The sequence below is a fragment of the Amblyomma maculatum genome, chromosome 4 (assembly GCF_055883805.1).
Source record: "Amblyomma maculatum isolate TAMU_Amacu chromosome 4, ASM5588380v1, whole genome shotgun sequence".
Lineage (NCBI taxonomy): Eukaryota > Metazoa > Arthropoda > Arachnida > Ixodida > Ixodidae > Amblyomma > Amblyomma maculatum.
In genome coordinates, this window is record NC_139347.1 from 98,055,739 (window position 1) to 98,077,221 (window position 21,483).

The 21,483-nt window shown below is 43.0% G+C and overlaps 1 protein-coding gene across 1 annotated transcript in view; it reads right to left on the reverse strand.

Annotated features, from left to right (window-relative positions):
* Positions 1-21,483, reverse strand: part of LOC146191758 (uncharacterized) — an 81,651-nt gene that overhangs the window by 42,523 nt on the left and 17,645 nt on the right. The window contains exons 9-18 of the mRNA XM_084602269.1: positions 19,478-19,681; positions 15,743-15,889; positions 15,116-15,301; positions 13,645-13,802; positions 10,484-10,728; positions 8,382-9,131; positions 5,303-5,515; positions 3,328-3,481; positions 2,774-2,891; positions 2,590-2,679 (exon numbers count right to left, since the gene is read on the reverse strand). Coding sequence (XP_084458395.1) covers positions 2,590-2,679; positions 2,774-2,891; positions 3,328-3,481; positions 5,303-5,515; positions 8,382-9,131; positions 10,484-10,728; positions 13,645-13,802; positions 15,116-15,301; positions 15,743-15,889; positions 19,478-19,681 — 2,265 coding nt within the window. The remainder of the gene's footprint in view (positions 1-2,589; positions 2,680-2,773; positions 2,892-3,327; positions 3,482-5,302; positions 5,516-8,381; positions 9,132-10,483; positions 10,729-13,644; positions 13,803-15,115; positions 15,302-15,742; positions 15,890-19,477; positions 19,682-21,483) is intronic.

A 21,483-nucleotide genomic window follows, 5' to 3' on the forward strand; every position in this document is an offset into this window, starting at 1 on the left:
ATAGTTTGTGGAACTCAGCGAGACCACATAATACCAGGAAGTTGGGAGAAGCTGCCAACTTGGGTTGCTGATTTGAGGTGGGAAGGTGCAATAAGAATCAACATTCCAGAGCTTTTGGATGCAGAGACAGGCATGCTGCTCCTAGGCAGGTACATTCATATGGTTTGGTTAAAGCAGGTCTTTATATGTCAGGTGGTTGCCTACACTATCACATTACACCCTTGAAGGCACATCTTAAGTGTCCCCTATAATTTTTTGGTTGTTGAAATGCATTTAAGAAAGGAAACCGAATACTGTAGTTGAAATGTTTTAAGCTAGAATGGAAATTTTGACCTGAAAGCTGACATTATGTGCTTCTGCAGGTACTTTTGCAAATAACAAATTGTTTTGGCAATATCAATGTCACATGCTCATAGTCTGAGACAGAGACCCTCTGGGAAAGAAAACAGTGGATGCAGGCTCCAACCTCACGTGTAGTTTTACTTGTCCAAGACCAGGCCCTCTCGCATGCACAACACGATTATCCAGAACAGTGACATTGTCCACTGTGATATTGGCAAAAGTGACGTTTTATTTACTCTAATTACTTGCAGTCTTTGTCAACTTAGGTAATTTACTTGTTGCAGATGGGGTTCTTATGAATGAGGCAGGGTCAAGTGGAGATTGTCGTAGAAGCTTGTTTTGACATTAGTGCATTAGTTCAGTCAGGCAGCAGGATAGGCTAGGATAACTAGCATGCAAAGGTAGGTTGCCTGACCCACTCTGCAAGCCGCATTTAAAGAGGGTAGAGACGCCAAATATTTTTGTATATTTCTGCTTTGGAATTATGCGCCAGACATTAGCAAACTTTACCACTGCGTGAAGTTTGCCTAAGCTCAGTAAAACATAAGTGAATGTCACTTGCTGCACAGTTTCGGTTTCACAGGTTGCCGAACGATGATTGCGACGTCACAAGTGAGTATGACGTTGCATGACTGACTTTGTACTCGTGACTTCATTCAGCAACCTGAAACCAGGACTGAAGAATAAAGAAAATTCAATTACAATTGAGTGCTGGCGAATTCAATGTGGTCATCCATGTTTACTAATGTTAAACGCACAATCCCAAAGCAAAGTTACTCTAAGAAACATTTTGTGTCGCCACCCCTTTAACCTTTGTGTCTTGAGTAAGCAACAGGCGTAAGTAAAATCCAGTTTACCACCACCATTGTTGCACCTTTTGAAGGTATGCTCGTTTAGACGTGCGTTGACCAGCAAGGATCACCTTGCCTGTACTTATGTTGTCTTGACTTGCCCACAAAGGCTGTTGTTCAGCATGCATTTCACATGCGACAGAAAAGTAGGCATACGCCCTATTTACGTGGTGCCATATCAGAGTTCTGTTACAGCAACAGTGCGTTCCGGACCATTCATAGGCAAAGGCAGCTTTGTGTCTGCCTGCTGCAGCTACAAGCAACAAAATGAGAACACCAGTGTGGGACCCAAAGCATTGGCAGAAACAGAACACTGTATTTTGCCAGCAGGTGAATCTTGAAGTATGAAAAGCTTGATTTTTCCTTTGTCCATTTTCAATTTCTTCACGAGACCCAGATCAAAGGTAAGAGCACGTCCAGCACATGTTTAAGGCAAGTTCTGTTGTGTGGCGCCGTGCTTGCCAAGCAACCTACGCCTGAAGTTTTGCTGTCGTCTCTTCTGCTTTGCCTGTTGCTTCTCAGAACGAGGCATGGTGAATGTGATGCACTGCAACAGTTTGAAAACCCTGAAAACCCTGCACAACTGGCTGTATGGTAATGCACATTACAGTGAGAGAAAAGAAAGAAAAATTCTTTAAAGCTAAGTAATGATAATTTATCTCTGACCACCTGCAAGCAATATCAGAATGAAAGGCAATGTTTACAGCCCTGCTAATCATGCAGCAGTGCAAACTTATTAAAAGGACATTCTAGAGGATTTTCACTCACCATAATATTTGCAGAAATTAGAAACAGGACAGATCAAATAAACTTACGCCTAGCCTAAGGCTAACTAACATCAAATAATTTGTTTTTTAAATTACGTTGCTTTCTCATGATAGTTGTGTAAAATCATGAAATCACAAAGCTGTAAACAGTCTGTGGCGTAGGCAGCAGGGAGACGCAATAAGGTGTGTGATATAACAGATGCATAGGTTGCATTAGACGGATAGTGTAAGCATCAATGTGGTTTTGCCAGCAAAATGGCAGTGTTTTTGCGCTACGGGACGAGAAAAAGGGTTAAGCTGTGCAAGAAACGGTGAATAGTAGTAAGAAAAAAAAAGTGTACACCTGCTACAAATGACTAGTTCAGCTTTAGGAGCTGCAAAGGTCAAACACTACACAAAGTTGCTACCAAGCGCCCTAACTTCATTTTTTGACAATTTAGAAGAAAAACTCATGCCTAAACCGATAGTTTTTAGCTCACTATTATGTGATCACAAAGGAAGATCCATGAGAGCATGCTCTTACTATACCTTTAAAAGCTGTACTTTCTTCAGAACTCTACAAGATAACGCCATATAAAGGATTACGTCGCCTGACGAGAGAGAGAGGCTATTGTTTCAATAATGCTCACTTGCTCATCCAGATAGTTTATGAGGCTTTTAGATGAGATCCTGATATTGGCTTCCCGCAGAATTAGACGGAGCTTTTGGAAGTCAATGGGCTGAAATAGGCAAGAACGCAACCACAAATGCATGTGTCATAATTGCCAAAGCAAAAGGTGCGGCTGAAGCTGTGGTTGTGCAGAATGGGCTCACCTCATACATTAAGATGCTTTCTGACAGCTCTGTATTTCTCTCAAAGAAGTGCCTGAGCTTTTCATTGATATTACAGTCGCTATCATCATCACCAGATGTCCCATCTTCATCAGTGCTGCTAAAGAATTTGAAAAATGAGAACCAAACGGAAGCACATTGACTTTTTGTTTCTTTTAGCATAAAAATTAGCCAATGCTACAATAAATGTACAAAATGCTCAGGCTAGAAGTAACGACAACCTGTGCATGGATTGATGCAAAAACAGACACACTACCCATGCTTTCTATGCATTTGGCATTGGAATGTTGTTGGCTAAAATTGCTACTGCTGTGCTTCTCCTGTGTAGGAAAGATGATTTTTTTTTTTTTCAGTCACTGAAACATCAAAATAAATATCTGGGGCATAGAGCATCACAAGTGATGTAAACAAACATATTTTATTATTAATATCCCTACAGAGAGGTTCTTGTAACAATCAGCATGCTTATATTAATGCCTATGCTCAGCACAAGCATGCTTGCTGCGCGCAATTTCAGACCTCTGTATAGCGGTTACCTTGATGACACACTGTAGTGGTACTGTTCTTCACTAGTGGGAAACTGCTCAGATTGACTGCTCCGAGCTAACTGTTCATTTCTATAGTCTCTAGCGTCAATGGCATTTGCTCCGGTCCTCTGAAGCGCAGGCCTTTGAGGTGTTTCAGGAACCACTGAAATAGATACCAGAACACCTCAATCAGATTTCCTGAGAAAAACTTCAGCAAATGGCTCTCAACACATATAAGTGATGCTGGAAAATGAAGAGCGAGATCATTTTTGTTCTTGTTAATGCATGTGATGCCATGTTGAGATAATTTTTTGATTTTAAAAACAACGATGACCTGCCACAGCCAATTACGTCTTCTATTCATTCTTTATTAACCCCTTCACCGTTTTGTTATATCAACGAATTTTTTAACAAAACTGCTTATTTTTTTAATTCCTGATTTCGGTTATTATTGCAATAAAAAGCATGCATTCGATCTTTAAAAAATTTTTCAAGCAAACACGAAGTCAAATTAGCATATTGAACTTTATTATTTCTCACAATACGGAAGAACTGCTCAGCACAAAGTCATCACTGTCGTCCTCGCTCCCTGAAACAATGTACACTTCAGTGTCTGAATCACCATCGTTCGAAGAAGATGACGACGAAGAAAAGCGTCGTTTCCGAGAAGACGGGCCAGTAATGCACGCGTCGCCTCGGCCGGATGCCATTTTTAAAACCCATGTTGCCATACGAAAAGGCGTTTATGTGGTAGAAAAAAACTAAATTATCAGGTCAGTGCTGCCATCTGTCGAGCAAAATGCCATCTAAGCCACTAACGAGCATTGCTCGTCCGAAACGCTGAAGGGAAGAACCTATTCAGCGAGGACGAGCTATAGTCGTCCAAAACGGTTTGGGGACGAATTGGCGCTCGTCCGAAACGGTTAAGGGGTTAATTTAGCAACCAGTGTACAAAGAAAGGCATCCCCTAGCTGCACTAATGTAGAGCTATCAATGTTTTCTTTTTTTTTGTTTGTTTGTGTGAAATCGTAGGGGCATCAACAAGGAAGTAGCACGGCCATCTCATTGGCTAGATGTTCTGCTGACGTGGCACAGTCCCTGTTGCTCGTCTGCTTGCAGCACAGGCACATCAAAAAGCAAACACGCTAAATATGCAACTACACACTCAGGAGCAACTGAAACACCTTCCGTGCCAAGTTTGTTTGAGAAACATTTTGCGAGCAAGCAACATCTATCTCAGTATGTTTGTGCTGGCAGCGGACAACCAGTGGACACTGTGTCACAACAGCCAAACAGACAATTCCGCAACTCGAAAGTCCTGGTGCACAACACTGCCACCTGGTCACTGCTTCCGCAATATTACACAAAAAAAAAAAAAAAAAAAAAAGAGAAAGAGAGCTGTACTCCAGTGGCCTTTTTCTGCCCTGCTGTGACATTGCAGCATTTTGAAATCACTCAATCCACAGTTCTGAACTTCTTTCCCCTATGCATCTGTTTAGTTTTTTATCCAGGTTCACAGAAACTGCCTTACAATAACATTAACCTCAATTGAGTGCCAAATGGCACTGCAACCAAAGCCAACAGGATTCGTTGCATGTCACGATTGGTAACTGATCATTTGCAAACACACTGTCTAAAACGATGAAGAATGTGCAGCTCAATGACGCCCAAAAGGCCTAGCATAGGCAACACTGGGTGCATCGGCATGCCTCAATGACATGTGTCATACTGGTAAAGCCGGGGGGACAGGGCAGATTCCAGAGGCAAAGAAGGAATGGCGGCTTCTGTAAAAGCTGGCCTATGGCCTCTCATTTATCAGAAGAGAACAGTCCACACAGAGTAGTGATGAACGACAATGAGCTCTGGCACATTAAGCAGCACATTCAAAGACCTACAGCCACGGTTACACTACAGTTGTCTAGGAGAGTAGAGTAGGCAAGTAACATGCCTCAGCTTTAAAATGCAAGCAAGGTATAATACGCACGGGGATGAGTCTCATCATAGATATGGTGGAGGACATTGACAGCCTTGTTCCGGGGCAACTTGCGTACACCAAATCGCTGAAGCTGGCTCTGCAGCTCTGGAGTATGCATGGCAGCATAGTCGGGCAGAGGGGTTACTTGAGCTGCCGACATGCGAGAAGGTGTTCCATGATATCGAGCAAGGGATACAGGTGTATGATCCATGCCGCCAGGAGCTACTCCGCCAAGTTCCAAGTGCGCGTTCCAGACAGCACCAGAAGAGACAGAACAAAAGAAGTGTCAGAAGTGCTCACCACAGGCATAACATACCTTTCTGCGTATCAAATACTGAGCATGAATTGCATAAAACACAGGAGAATTATTTCAATGACCACGAATTCTACTTTTCGCCACTTCGCCAAACTCACGCCAAGGCTTGCCCCTAGGCCACAAGAGTTGCTCTAATGTTGATTTTTTGCTTCCATGTCTACCTATCCAATATGCATGTAAAGAGGAACACACAAACACATGGCACCTCAAGAAGTGCCTTAATTCAATTAATAATTTGCAGTTCAGTGAAGTAATCTGCTGTAAGCAGTTACAGTGTGGCTAGTCCCGATATAAAGTGGGTGAAAAAATGTGATGGTTGAGTAGTGGATGAATTGAAGTGCTTAGAGAGTTCCTGAAAAGCACTCGAAGGAATCCCAAGTTTCCATGGAACCTACTAGGAGAACCCCCTGATCAGTATGTACTTGTCCAGTCATGGGCACTAAGGTGCACGTAAAACCAATACCCAAACATTAAAGCATATCTCAGTGAAGAAAACTGAAACCGACTCCAAATTCATACATTCCAGATGGACTGAATTCTACAGCATCTTCGTATGGAAGTTCACTGCACATATGGCAGAAAACGCTTAAGCTACGTCTTTAAGAGCGGAACGTGACAGCGTTCTTCCCCTCCTTTCGTCCATGCTACAAACGCCGGTGTGTGAGCGCCAGCCAGCGAACACTGGTGGTTTACGAACGCCCGTCTACGAACTACGCCACGAGAAAAATGTCAGCCATTAGAGATGCAGGAAGACAGCTGGAAAATAGCTTAACAAAAAAGCAATGAACAGCGTAACCGCGCCTATAGCAGCACAAAGCAAACTTCTCTCATTCATTACACCCACCTTGACTTTCTACTGCCTCCTGCAATTCTAGCTGGCAACTTAAATTCCTTTAACCTATAGCATATATGTATGCCAAAACTTTAGTAATTTGGGAAAATTAATATGTTCTATTTATAAATGTTTATTTCACTCCAGGATTCAGAGTCATCCATTTACTGCCAGAAGTACTTTTCTCAACAGTGGCTTTCGAGTCATCTCACAACGTAGGATACTAGGCAAATGCGCTACCTATTATATGTGACAAAGCTCCAAATTTTTGACACCTACTTTCAAATAACATTTCTCATCAATCATCACTAATGACGGTTTCCTTATATCAGCATGTAAAAACTGTGCTGTTCTTAAAGAACTGCAGTGTAGTAATGGAGTCAAACCTGAACATGGCGTCCAAAGAAGAATGGCGGATCTTTCTCAATGCACGCAGTGCACAAGACTGAATGCATAGAATGCAATGCTTGTACAGGAAAGTACAGAGACTCTTGAGCCTAGCCTATGGTGTTCAAGTTTTTACGCAACAATATTTCAGAATTTTGGCTGCGATGGCCGTTTTTTGATGGAAGCGAAACGTAAGGCACCTCTCACTGTGCATATTAATAAACCTCCGGTGATTGAAATTTCCGAAGCCCTCCACTACGCTGTCTATTATACTCTGAGTGGAATTGTTACTTCAAACTCTTCAAACCAACCAGCCAACTTTTTAGTTACTGCGAAAGAGTAGTGGCCTACATGAAGCAGGATGCTATGCACATACAGGTTAAGCTTCATTGGCAGTTTGTGGAAAGTATTGAATTTTTCTAGTATTGATCTGCTGTGTGCACGAGTATTTGTATAATTAGCTCATTTAATAAGTGCTGGTCAAGTTATCTTCGATAAATCTACCAGTCTTTTTTTATTACGTCTTTGTTTCTGCAATGTGAGGACCAGCAATGAAAAACTACTGGAACCTGATCATTTTTCTTGACCATTTTCATTCTCAAATGGACAGTAAAGGCAGAGTCATGCTGCAGGAACACAACAGTGGCCAACAAAACAAGTCTGCCAGCGAGCCACCAGCAAGCTGCCAAACCAACTTGCTCCCCAGCAGTTTACCACACTGTATGAATGGAAGATAACATGACCGTGTACTGCAGTGCTGCCTTGGAATTACAGCTTCCGGAAAAAAAAAACGAGAGACAAGTAGCATTCGTCAACGCTGTTTGGCTTTTCCAGCCGAGTGAATTTCCGGGCACTAACACAGCGGCTAAAGCATGCACACTACAGGGATTGGCTGCTTTTGCGCCCTTTGTGCTTGTGAACACAGTTTTCAAAATGTTTCTTTTTATCAAGCCAGGAAGAGTCGCCTGAGGCATGCGCGTGCATGCAGGTGGCAGGCTGCCATCAACACTACCGGCTAGTGGTTGTGGCTCTCTTGGAGCCTCCAATCCACATGCTATTTTTGTTTACAAATTAGTGTGCACCCCAGATGAGTGTGACTTTCCAAAAGAGCCCTTTCATTTCGAACACAGTTGCTAACATGCATTTCCAGACGAAAAAGACGTGTCTCCAATGAGGTTGTGCTAATGTGGTATCACAGGGTTGCCAATACTACGCTACCACAATGCTGACGTATGGAGCAAGCCAACTCTTTCCACAATGGACTTGGCCCTTGGTCAACACAAAAAGCAAACACTTCCAATAACACTGTAAATTACCTGCAAATTCCTAAAAAAATGGACAACAATTTTCAGCAAAAATGTGCAAATCACCTTGTAAAACCAGAGGAAAATGTGACGACATACAGCTTTGTTAAGTAACCCCAACAATGTAACCAAACATACATTTCATAGTGCAGTGACCAGTGCTATCCAACAAGACACGAACCTCCCCCCACCCCCCTCAGTTAAACAAAAAATAAAAAAAAAAACTGCAAAGAAAGAGACTTGGCTCACCCTCCTGCTCCTCAAAAAAAAAGGAGTCAAGCATCTCCTGCGGGACTTCGTCCACATTTGGTGCCTTGACACCAGTGAAGGCTTGGCCAGGGGCAGGTGAAAAACGCTGGTCCTGCCGCTTAGAAACTGAGGATGCAGGCTCGGGTGTCATTTGGCATTGCCCTCCACCATCGTCAAAACCATCCCAGACGCAGTCCCATACGTCGTCCGCATCCTTGGACCTCTCCTCGCTGTCTTGCGAATCATCGTGCAACATAGCCTCATCTTCTCTTGTGTTGCATGGTGCCTCGTGTCGCAGAGAGGGCAGTCTCTCCCGGGTTTTTACATCCTCCTCCTCTACGTCATCACAGCTGCTTCCATTGCTAACAGGAGAGCCGTTGGACTCTCCAAAGAGCTCCTCAGAACTGCTGTTGTCTTCATCATGTGTTGAGCCCGTACCACTTTCCAAGTGGTCGTCTGTCTCCCTGCTCTCGCTTTTGCGGAAGGCAGGGTGCCGGCTGCTTTCACCTGCGTTGTTGATCCAAGGGCACTCCTCTTCAGGCTGAATGCTCACAGGATGGGGTGTTCCAGAACGTTGACGACCCTGCTGCAAGGTTCCCACACTTCCACTGGTGTTACTCTGTTCCATCTGTTCCACAATCGACACAGGTTGGGTGGTAGTGTATTCCGCATTTGCCTGGGATGATGGTGGTGCATCTTGGACAAGGTTTTTGCTGCTGCATCTACTCACATTCCTGCTGATTTCAGCACCTAAGAAAAGAAAAAGGAAGCTTGCGTTCAAATCAAAGCCATACAAAATCTACTATATAGTCCATCAGAGTTGAATGTGAAACAAAGAACAACATGAGAAGAACGTCAACATAGGACGGATGGACACACACAGATACACACATATAATATACACTGTAAAACCTCGTTGATACGTTTTTAAAAAATTCGGGAACAAATTCTATTGTCTGAGAAAACGTATTACCTGAATTGCCTGATTTTGAAAAAAATTAACTGTTGAATGAGGTACAACAACATTAGAACTCCAACTTTCACTGCATAAAAGTGTAGATAAGCATTTATAGACATCAAGTATGAACAACTCCATTTTTAGCACTGGCAGAATTCAGTCTGCATTTGCGTTGTCTTAAGCGTGGAAGAGATTTAATAAAAAAATCCAGTTCGTAGAAGGCAATGACCAGCCGGGATCGCTTCCTTGGTTGCTTACAGATGCTTCTCCCCCTTACATCAGTGACACGTGGAGAAGCCATCGCGACGGCTTACAATCACAGTGCTTTTGCTTTTGCTGCGTACCCCAGACCCAGCCCTCTCGTATGCAAGCGAATAGCTGTAGTTCTCAAATGGTTTACCCATATGCCCCTAAGGCACTGCAAAGAAGCCACTGCGTTTCTTCTCATGAATTCATGTTTCTGTGGGTACGGGCGCCTCGTATGTTGGCTCGTTGGCTTTCTTTGATGCTTTGCCTCTTTGTACCTAGGCAATGCAGAAAAGCAACCATAGCGGAAGCGCCGCTAAAATGCTAGCACATTCGCGCTCATACCTAGTTAACAGGTCGGAAGCCCTATTAGCACTTCTTCCATTTGAAGAGATCCTTACAAACGTTATAAAATTAGCCAACCCATTGTGTACTAGTTTTACCTGTAGCACCATGTGACTGATCGGACCTTGCCATCTCCTCCTAAGCATGGATGTAAGCAAGGTTTGTGAGATTTGGCACAGGGTTCACAGAGCTTGAAGATGACCTTTCTAATAATAATAGGTTAAATACTATGCTATAATTAATACATCCATTATACCCAAGGCTAGTCGATCAAAACTCAAGAGTATTTCTCCTTTATCACTATATGTTTTCTATACTCAATGTCAGTAACAAAAAAGGTTTTTATAATGAGAGATAGGGTTGCCAACCTTCTTCCCTCAAACAGGGTCCAACTGAATAAACTGAAAAATTATGTTTTACCTCTGCGCTGAGATTTTTCCAGAGAGCAGCACAAAGCAAAAATAGAATACCACCTCAGAAAAGAAGCTGTGTTTTGAAACAGAAGAACTACAGCACATGCTATGCAAGTGAACAACAGCATTGAGAGCCTCACCTTCAGTCTTCGTTGAAGGTTGGCTTGAAAAGAAATCATAAACTTCTTCTAATGACTCAATGTTATCAGCATCACCGTCAACAGGTTGCTCTCGACGAACGGCATCCTTGTTGTCATCCTCCCAAAATGACGACAAGATTTCATCTAGACTAGTATCAACTTCACCATCATCTGCGCCGGTTTCTTTGCTTTCATTTCTGAAGTAACGCTCCTTCAGCTCTTCACACAGCTCTTCCATGTCATATCTAAATGAAAAGAGAAAAACATACTGATTGTGCGGCAAGACCGGCCACTGCACACTGGCACAAATGCGCTTTTAAAGCAGACACAAAAAAAGATAGGCAGAAAAGTAAAGGTGTGCAAATATTGCAAATCTAAAATATGAACAGAATATATACGTTATTCGATTTGTATTCGTATTCGGAAAACTGATATTAAGAATTTCTGAATGTTCCAAAAATTACCGAATATACTGAACATATTTAAATTCAGAGCAGTTTCATTGCAATGCTTGACTGCATCAATTGTATAGTGAAGAATCCTCAAAACGTGACGGGCCTTTTTGTGAAGAGGGACCTTCCTTTGTAAGAAGAGGGCCTCTCTGACAGTATGCGCAAAGCAAAGCACTCGATAACACCAGGGCAAACTGTTGTTCTCACTTCGGTTAAAACTGGGGCAAAACATTGTTCTCACTTCGGCTTCATCCCAAAAGCAGACGACCATCGTGCAGGTGTTCACCAGATAAGATTACTGTGATTCAAACAGTTTTTGGTAGCTTTTTTCAAGGCCTATTCATTAATTCAAGGTTTTGATTAACTCAGACAAATCTTTCTGGTCCCTTGAAGAAAAATTAGCGAGTTTACTGCATTCAGCAGCAAACTGACAGCTCCAACCAGTTTCATGCAGCTCCTTCCTGCACAAAAAAAAAAACCGTATACAGAATTCTCTATAATATATACACAAGATTTCTTAGCAGGATATACACTTCTGTGCATTATAGATTTTTCTTTTTTTTTTGCTTTTCAAGTACATTGCATGAATTCTTACATAAACAAGACAAACAATCTTTGCCATTCTTTAGGTTGATAAACTTGGCCTCATGGCAAACAGTGTGGTGGTACCCTCTGATAATAAATTTTTGAAGCAGTTTTGTGGGATGCAGCAAAAGTGATTGCATTTCGTCTAACTGTCCCAAATGCTTACTGTTTCTCATAAGGGCGAACTTAATAAGTTATTATAGAGTTGCACTAGCAGCAAGAAGCAAGGTGCTCATGTACTGCGCGATGTCAATTGCATCTTAAACAGCTCCAGGTGGTCGAAATTTCCGGAGTCCTTCACTAGGGTGTCTATCATAGCCAGAGTTGCCTTGGGATGTTAAATTCTACAAACTAAACCAAACCATCACGTAGGTGGTGCATTTCTATATTGTACTCATTCATGTTGCTTGTCTTAGTGGGTATTTTTGTTCAGCACATGCTTTTGATTCCAGAGCCAGGGCCCTTGCATTGCATGCCATACCTTTGTCTTATTTGGTTTGCTTTATGGAGTTTAATGTCTGAAAGCAACTCGCACCATGAGGGATGTAATAGTGGAGGACTCTGGATATTTTCGCTCACCTGGGGTTTTTAAATGTGCACCGAAATAGCACGGTACACTAACTCCTTGGTTTTAAACTCCATTGAAAAGGGGCTGCCGCAGCCAGGGTCAAACCCGCATTTTTAGGTTCAGCAGCAAACCACTGAGCCACTATGGTGGTGCATATCTCATCTTTGTGCATGAGCAAATCCAGAACTGTATAAAAAAATATACGTATAATATATGTATATATAAAAATATATGTATATATGAAGGAATATGCGTAGCCAACCTGGCCATAGTCCCTATGGTATGTGCCGTCTACAAGAATATGATTTGTCCAGTAAAATGGAATTTATAGTTACAAGTGGTTAATGTAGAATTTAGAATAAATCATGCATGGAACATTATTAAAAGAAAGGTTGGAGATTCGTCCTGTTATTGGCACCAGAGGGTCCGTTTTTAGTCATGTGTGTTTTCTTTCTTTATTTTTCTGCATTCACATGAAGTGGATCTTCATGTGACTGTTTTTTCTTTTCTGAATGAGTGTGGGAACATTAAAATTTTCCAACATAAATCGGATATGGGAAAAAATGCCTTCAAATTTCAAATAGAATATTGAATATGTGATAAATGAAAAGAAAGAAATGGAAAGTTAATGATGGCTTTGGAAAGAGCACGAATGATGCTGAGAACATATGCCCTGTTGCATTCAGAATGCTGCTGCATGCAATAGCCTCACAAAAGTTGAATGTGCAGCACTCAAAAACACCAATAATTGGTTCACAGGCAAGGGAAGGTCCAGTATCTGTCACATTTGTTCTATGGACACCTGAACTGCGGGAGGAAGGTGGGAGTGAAAGTGGAAGGAGAGAAAGGGGTGCCATAGTGGAGGTCTCCGGGGTAATTTTGACAAACCACTGACATCGCACAGCACACAGACGCCTCTTCGTTTCGCCCCCATCAACGTAGCTGCCAGAGGTTCTTGTATCTCAACAAATATTGTCATGCTGCTTTCCTATTCAGCAACACTACTTACAAATACAGTGCTGCAAGTGAAAGCAACGTGCCAATTGTGCCCAGGGAAAAACCCCTTTTACCAAGTGCAGTTGCCAGATATTTTGAGTGGTGTCACAGTGGTCATTTGATTTTCTACAGTTTTCTGGCTAATCAAAACTTCCCTCTCAATAAAAACAAATTGCTTGTAATCTCAAAACATTATTCTCTCAATGTAGCTGGACATTATTTCCCTTAATGTCATTTTAAAGGCCACTTGGTGTACCCACATAGACAACAAGCAAAGCTCGTCAACCATACCATAGTCTAATATATAAACAGTGCTGGATGGCAGGCTGTTGAAGAAATTTACACATTCTGTCAACATTCCCCAATATAAATGTACCTGTATAAAAGAATACCCTGATGCAACACCACAAAAATTGTTTTCTAGTGAAAACAAAGTGCAGTGATGATATGTGTCATTGGCTCCCTTTGTGGGCCCAGCTAGTGAAAGAATGGTGAAAAGTAGGGTTTTTCGTATCATGAGTGCGCTTAAACGTAAATAGAAAATGAAAAGACGTCAGAACCTGAAAGCCATGCCCCTAAGCTCGAGATGAAGACGTCGGTCATCACAGTCCAAGTCAAGTGCACCCGAATACACATAGTGGAGAAAGGCCAGGACGCATGCCTTGGACTTTGACGTCCAGTCCAGCAATGGTACTCTGTCTCCCTGACGAGACACCTCCTGCAACGAGGAAGCATCATCAGCCACAGCTGCCCACCTTTACAGGATGAAACAACACCTGACAAGACCATACAACTTTTACTAGCATCAATCAAAACAGGTCTCAATGCTTGTCGAAAATAAGTTCTAACAACACAGCAACAAAATCTCCCTGAGCACTCAGCTGCTAGAAACAAAAAATCATTTATAAAAAGGGGTGTGTGTATGCAATACTAAAACCAGGAGAGCTATTTTGGCGTTAAGGAGTGGCATCAAGGGACAGAGACAGAAGACAACTTAAGTTGGGCATTGTGCATCACTCAAGACTCTGATGGCACCTTGAATAAAACTACTAAGCAAACTCCATCATTCTACACATCAAAGGAAATGGATCATGCCAGCTGCCAATGTCGTTTGGCACAGCGCAAAAAGATCTGTCTAAACAGGGTCTTCATATTGGATGGTGCAAGACGCAAGATGAACAGGAAAAAGACAACACAGACGAGCGCTATACCTTCCAATATGAACTATTACTAACTTGCCCAACTGTCCATCCTTTTAGTGCATAGCACTACTAGCCGCAATCACGGATTTCGCCGATGTCTGTCCGAAGCCGCTCACTCTCTCTTCGTAAACTTGAAGTAGAGAAAGAAAAGGTGGCGACGTGTGCGTTGCGCGGCTCAGTATTGAGGAGGCGGAGCGGGCGCACAACTGCAGCACAAGCCACTCTCTCTCTCTTTTTCTCTCTCTGTCCATCCGTCTCTGCTTGAGCAAGTGGTGACACCCGCATCACGCATCTTAAGACTGAGGGGGCGGAGCAGCCGCATAGATGCACCCAGCGAGAGAGTAAGACAGTGAGCGAGGGGCGTAAAGCCCCATAGGGGCGTGTCAGTTGCGGACGTGGTGGCCGTCACTAGCCAGCGTTGCACAAGCAAGTGTTACTGCGGAGTGAGCAGTCGTGTGCCGCTCACGCGTCCTCAACTTCGGCATCTCCCACCTCGCATCAGTCACTCCTCAGCCTTTACGGACAGCAGACGTGCACGCACGGTGCTCCCTGGACCTCGGCTTCGAGCCGCTCGCCGCGTCGTCAAGCAGCTTGTGCTTACCTACGAGCCTAAGCAGTGCTACAAACCTACTTTGCATTTTTTAAAAAGGGTATGCTTCAAATAATTAAAGTTCTATTTTCAACTAATTAACTAATTAGTCTCAATTAATTAAAGTCAAGTGTTCTTTTGAATGAAGCAGAGAGCACTGGACCATCAGCACGAATGCGCAAGTAGGCAGCACTTTTGTCGAGAGCTAGATGCAAACACAATGCTCCTAAAGGCTCTAACCTTTTCAACAGCAGGGCACCGTGTGAGTAAGACCACTCGATGTGCTGGGATCACACAACCATCTTCTGCAATTATTCTAATGTCAGAAAACTTCCTGCAGCCAACTAGACTGTCCATATTCTGCAGCACTTTCCTCGCAGCAGGTGCCACAGACGATCCCTCCTTTGACGCTGCCTCATCATTATCCTGCTCAAATTAGGAAAGAATTAGCACCACGTATACATACACTGCGCTTCAACACGAACTGAAGTAAAAAAATGGAAAGCAAATTGCTTATGTCTAGAGAGTAGCAATTATCCTGTTGTGCAAGTTGGAGTAGAAGAGCCGTGGTTCAGTAACACTGTTTTAGCATCTGTATTCATCTGCAAGAAAAATTCAAAGTTTAAAACCTGCCTAATAAAAGCCGAGGATAACTTGCACTTTCGCCTCATTCGTTTAAGAACAAAGGTAAATCTGCATGCAATCACTACCCAGGCTGTATTTCATTTTCCGAGACTATTAAAAACAAAATTACAGACTGGCAACCTGCATCAACATAGTTTTGCAAGGCTAACAGAAAACAGTTTGGGAGACCGAGCAAGACACAACATCAGACCCTCATGTTCGAAAACAAACACAGCAGCCCACCTGAGTGAGAAACCCTTGGCCCACATCCTTCAGCTGTGTGGCATTGGAGAAAGCGGCCGTTGGTGACGATGCACTGCCAAGTGCACAAAGCAGTCCATCGCGATGCAGCTGAGTGCTGAGTGCCTTCCCATCAACTGTGGCTTCCGCCTTCCGAAACAAAAGCCCAATTTCACAACCAAGACAGCCTAAACGAACTCATTTCACTCAGTGATAGATATATACGGCAGAATCCCACTATGATGAACAAATAAACAAATTGTAAAATATTTATGAAAAAAGGCTGTAATATAAAATTCCGCCAAAAATACACACAAGAGCACAGCAACATTTAGACACGAAAGGAACATCAACTAGGGTGACCCTTATGTCAGAAGAGAGAAAGACGTCTCCAAAGTGTTACCGCCATTTTGAGAAAACCTATGGCAATTCCATACGCTGCAAAAAACCCTAGTGCCAGTACCCAGTCATGTCCCCCATAGCGCCTCCAGCACACACTAATGGCAGAGCAAAGGGCAGCTAGGGTGCCTCTCATGCATTATCACCATGTCGAAAGGGTAATGGTACACCGGAGTGAAAGGCACTGCCATTACCACTATCTCTGCGACAGCTGACGTCAACACAGGATGGCTTTAACAGTCCATGCTGCTGGTTCTGGGTCGTATTGACCGCGCCATATTTTCCACAGCTCTGCTGGCATGCGTACGATATTGCAAACTAAAGGCGAAACGCTTGCTGCACCACCACCAGTCCCTTGCACAGCACAGCAAAGCCTGCTTCCAGGCATCCGAATGGGCACCGCATGGCACAGGGGAGTTCAATATACCGGGTGTCCCAGCTAACTTGAACCAAGGGTTACAAAATAATATATTTGAGGTAGGTCAGTGAAACCAGTTGCATACAACTGCCAGACTCCTTCCGCACTACAGGCAATTTTTTGTTTTGCAATTACTTAATTGGCTAATTATGTTAATTTTCTTAATTTATTCAATATTCACCTTAGACCAAAAATGTGAATTGGAAAGTTGTAGAGCACCTTCAGAAACCCCCATTCCATTAATTGCAATAAAGAAAGTCTCACGTGTATGTTTTTTTCCGGGCTCAAAGGAAAGCCCGCGAAATACAAATAATACCACGTGACTAGCGCATTTGAGCGCCGCGATTGTGGTGCTCTCAGCCGTGGTTTGAGCGAATGAAATTAGCTGTGGCCTTGTCTCCTCTGCCCCATTAAAGCAGCAGGCCGATATGCCTGCGATGGCTTCTTTGCCCGCGTCAGACAGCCAGCCCACGTGACGGTGCAAGTAGCAGCGAGCACGGCGAGCCGACACCACCGAGATTCTAACAAGGCCTTTGCATCACCTTCTCTCCCATCAGCGAACGTCACAACAAACGGATGAGTGATATGGTATCAGCCACTGAATCTGCGCATACAGGCTTTGGTAAAGGCGCAAGATGACATCATGTGACTCGATTAAAATTAGCGCTGCACCTTCATTTGCCGGTTCTCTATCATCAACCGCCTGTCGTGATGTAGGCTGCTGCGGTGCGCAGGCCTTGCCAAGATCACGGTGGCGACGGGCGAGCTCGAGCTCGCGCCAACCATCACCAACATCTCAGCCTGCCGCTGCAACCGAACCGTCGGGTCACGATCGCAGCTGATTTCGTTTGCTCAAACCACGACTGAGAGCACCACAATCGTGGCGCTCAAATGCGCTAGTCATGTGGTATTATTTGTATTTCGCGGGCTTTCTTTTGAGCCCGGAAAAAAAGATACACGTGAGAATTTCTTTATCGCAATTAATGGAATAGGGGTTTCTGAAGGAGCTCTACAACTTTCCAATCCACATTTTTGGTCTAAGGTGAATATCTGTGAGTTAGAAAAATTGACGTAATTAGCTAATTAAGTAATTGCAAAACAAAAAATTGTCTGTGGTGCACAAGGAGGTTGGCAGTTGTATGCAACTGATTTCACTGACCTACCTCAAATATATTATTTTGTAACCCTTGGTTCAAGTTAGCTGGGACACCCGGTATAATCCACGTTATATTCAACTGTGTCTGGTGTATGCTTATTGAAAGTTTTTAAACGTTTGTTAACGATATTTAGAAAGAGTTTGATATAACCAATGAATCGTAATACCCGTGTTCGATATATAAGAGTTCGGCTGTAAAACATGACTATGCAAAAATGCACTAGTATATGGTGTGCTCGCATAAGGAAAATAACTGAGCTCGATGAACCACTAGTATATGGTGTGCTCGCATAAGGAAAATAACTGAGCTCGATGAACATTTTTTGTTGACAATGAAATTTTTACATGCTATTAGGCAAATGTATTGACACAAAAGAATGGTTTTTAAAGGAAAGCCGTGGTTTTCTCAGGAAACAATCATACATCACAAGAGGTGAACATTGCTATTTTTTTTTTGTTGCTGAAGTCTTCTGGAAAACAAAATCAAACTTTTCTCTATGGGGTTATGCGATGTGAAAAAAGCATTCAAAGCAAGCTATTCCAAATCGAACCTTAATGTAAAATCGATTTACATACGCTATTTCCAGAGTTCGGCGTTCACAAACCTTACGTAGGCTAAAATCATGTTTTTAATATGGCAGCGAGCTTCAAAGCAGGCAGTCTCGCTTCGCCGTCAACTCGTCATTATTACTCTTTTTTTTTATTTGTTCATTGGTCATAAATGGTGCATCCAGCATTCATTTGGCCTCATCTCACCTACAGTAACATTGATGAGTATTAAATTACCTTCATTTTTCATTTTGGGCATGGAGGAAGGAAAAAACTGAGGAGAGGTCGTGACGTCACTTTTCGCGACGCCGGCCCACGACCGGAAAATGCTGTGGCGCCACCTACACATGGGGCAGCTTTTCCCTTTGCACTCCTGTGTGCCTTTCCCCATCTGAGCGCTTCTCCGCGCCATCCGACGCCGATGCCGGCACCGACAGCCATGCTGCCTCATAGCAACGCTGACGCTGTTGCTATTTGCCCATATCTAGGCTAAAAAAAAGCATGTGACTTCTGGCACCTTTTTTGCAATGCATCTGGGATACATGGGGCCTCTCCTCAGTTTTTTCCTTCCTCCATGATTTTGGGCAATGATGTTGCCTCTCCCATGCCTAAAGAAGAAAGTCAGTTGGTGACAAAAATGGTTAAGTTTGGAAAACCAGATGGCACCACTAGGCTGAAGTTGCCACTGTGGCTTTGTTTGTGTAAAACAAACTAAAAATGTGGATGTAGCAAACAGCGTAATGTTACTAAAAAGGCCATTCTAAAGCATACATATATCATTTTCAACATGTGGTACATACACACGATCTATTTACACTCTTTTACAACCACATCTGCATAAGCTGCGAGCAGGCGACATGCAGAAAATGCAGCACGGAAGAGCACACTTAACTATCCCTTGCGATTGGCTCAACAAAGCTCCTAGCTTCCATGGTGTGCAAGGAAGTGGTGAGATAGTGTATAGTCAGTATTTTCTAAATAGTGTCTCGAAATTTGTGAAAAATTAAGAACGTCAAAAAAAGCGACAAATATGATTTGAACCCCAAAAAAGAATAAATCAATTCTTAATGAAGTTTCCCTTAACAATCCTTAGTATACTACATAAATTGCACAAGGAATGAAAAAAAATATGTTGCAAACAGTAATTCTTCATTTAAAGAAACTTGTGAACCGACAGTATGTGAGCTTGAGATCACATGCTGTTCAAATGACTCACTAATGAGGGCTTTGACTTTAGTGCGGTGAAGTCGTCCACAATGGGCAACTCTCCGGAAAGACGCCGACCAGGCACCTGGCTGAGGGACTTAAGTCGGCTCCCCACCTCAGCTGTGGATGGCGTCACAATGTGGCACAACGAGCACACATAGTAGTCTTCCTGGCGCTCTGTACACTGACCAGCAAGGCTCCAGAGGGGCGCATCCTTGAGCAAAGCAAACCGCAGCATCAGGGAAACAGGCCCCGCAACTAATAACACCTCTATGCATGACGCGACAGCATACGCAGAATGCAACTGTAAATATTGGCTCCACTTCAGGGCTTGTCTATCTAGTTCTCTGCATTGTTGTCAATTTAAGATGAACCCTTTCCATTAGCCTCCAGGTTTCTACCCCCAGGTGAGCTATTACATACTTCCTTTTGAGGAATATTGGTAAACTGTCACTTATGATCTAAAAACACTTTATAAGCACGCTCCTCCTCAATCTTCCTATCCTAAGCAGACATAGTGCTCCTTTACCACTTCCAAAGCCTCGCTAGCTATCGCAGACAGCTGCTCTCCTCGAAGCTGTTGAACATTACTTTCATTTTTTGCATACTAATTTATAGCTCTACTGTTTCGTTTTGCTTGCTTAGATCACTGATCATCCCTCCAGGATTAATAATACTTGTACTAAAGCTGCCTTCTGCTCTACTTGGTTTATGAAAGACGAGACATGTCTTCGTCTGGGCCAGACGAAGACAACTCCCCTTGTCAAAATGTTGGCTTGGCTTACAAACTGAGACTCCTCCTATGCCTTTGTTCAGTGCTCTTTCATACTGTATTCTACCCTGGATCTGCTTAGTTTAGTTAGATAATGTTACTATGGTTTTACTGGACAAATAGCACTGGCCAGTTAAGATTTCAAGCAACATTTTTTCTTCTTGTTTGTACAGGTTAAGTTCTACCAGGACACTTGGGGTGTCAGCGCAACATACTGCCAACATCCTGTCTAATTTACCATGCAGCAAAATAACACATTTAACTGAAGAAATCTGAACCGTCAGTCTTCCCCACAGCCATTTTCTTGTTTGCAAAGCCTAGCACATAGTGCCTCGACAATAACTGCCATGAGTACTTTGTGCCTTTTTTTGTTTGTTTTGCAATGCTATAGTCAATGGCTTTCTCATTTCATGGGTCGTTAAATAGGATTTCAATTGCATGTCGTGACATTCAGGCAGCTAAGTAGATGCAGTTACCCATTTTTATAGTTACCCATTTTTCGCACTAAACAAGTATTTCAGGGTACCCATAGGTATAGTCATTAGAAATCAATTCACTCTCTGTTTGCGAAAGCTCTTGGTTAAAAAAAGAAGAGAGCACAGAATGACAGCCAAGTCACTTTTGCAATTGAACAAGCATACTTCCCTAAAGCACACTCTTTGTACACTCCACCCAGGTCATGCAGCTTTTAAAGTACATTGCCAAGACAACACGCACATGGCAAATGATCACAAGAACCAGCTCATAATCTACAACCCACTCCGAGCCCTATTTTCTTCATTAAGGCTAAGGTACAGTTGGTTTCTGCAAAGCCTTTGCCAGCAAGGCGAGCGAAGCAAACCTGCGTTGTTAGCCTTCGGTCAGCAAGGTTGGTTTCACAGCACGACCAGCTTTGTGCAAACACTAGCTTCACCACATGGCAGCATTGTGCAAAATGGTGCTGCCAGACCAAAGGCCAATCACATGCCACATTCCTCATGTCACACAGTTATACAGTAGAACCTTGTTGATACGTTCCCTGTTCATACGATTTCAAACTTCATACATTCCAAATCACGGGCAGTAAAACATCTCCCATAAAGTTACACAACTTTTCTCCTGGTTGATACATTCTCAGATAACATGATTTCCCAGTTACTGCACTCGAAATCTCGACAAACTGGTCGTATAATACATTTTGAATCAAACGGACATATTCTAACGAGCGCTCGTGACGAGAAAAACTGATCAGCGGCAGTCTCCCG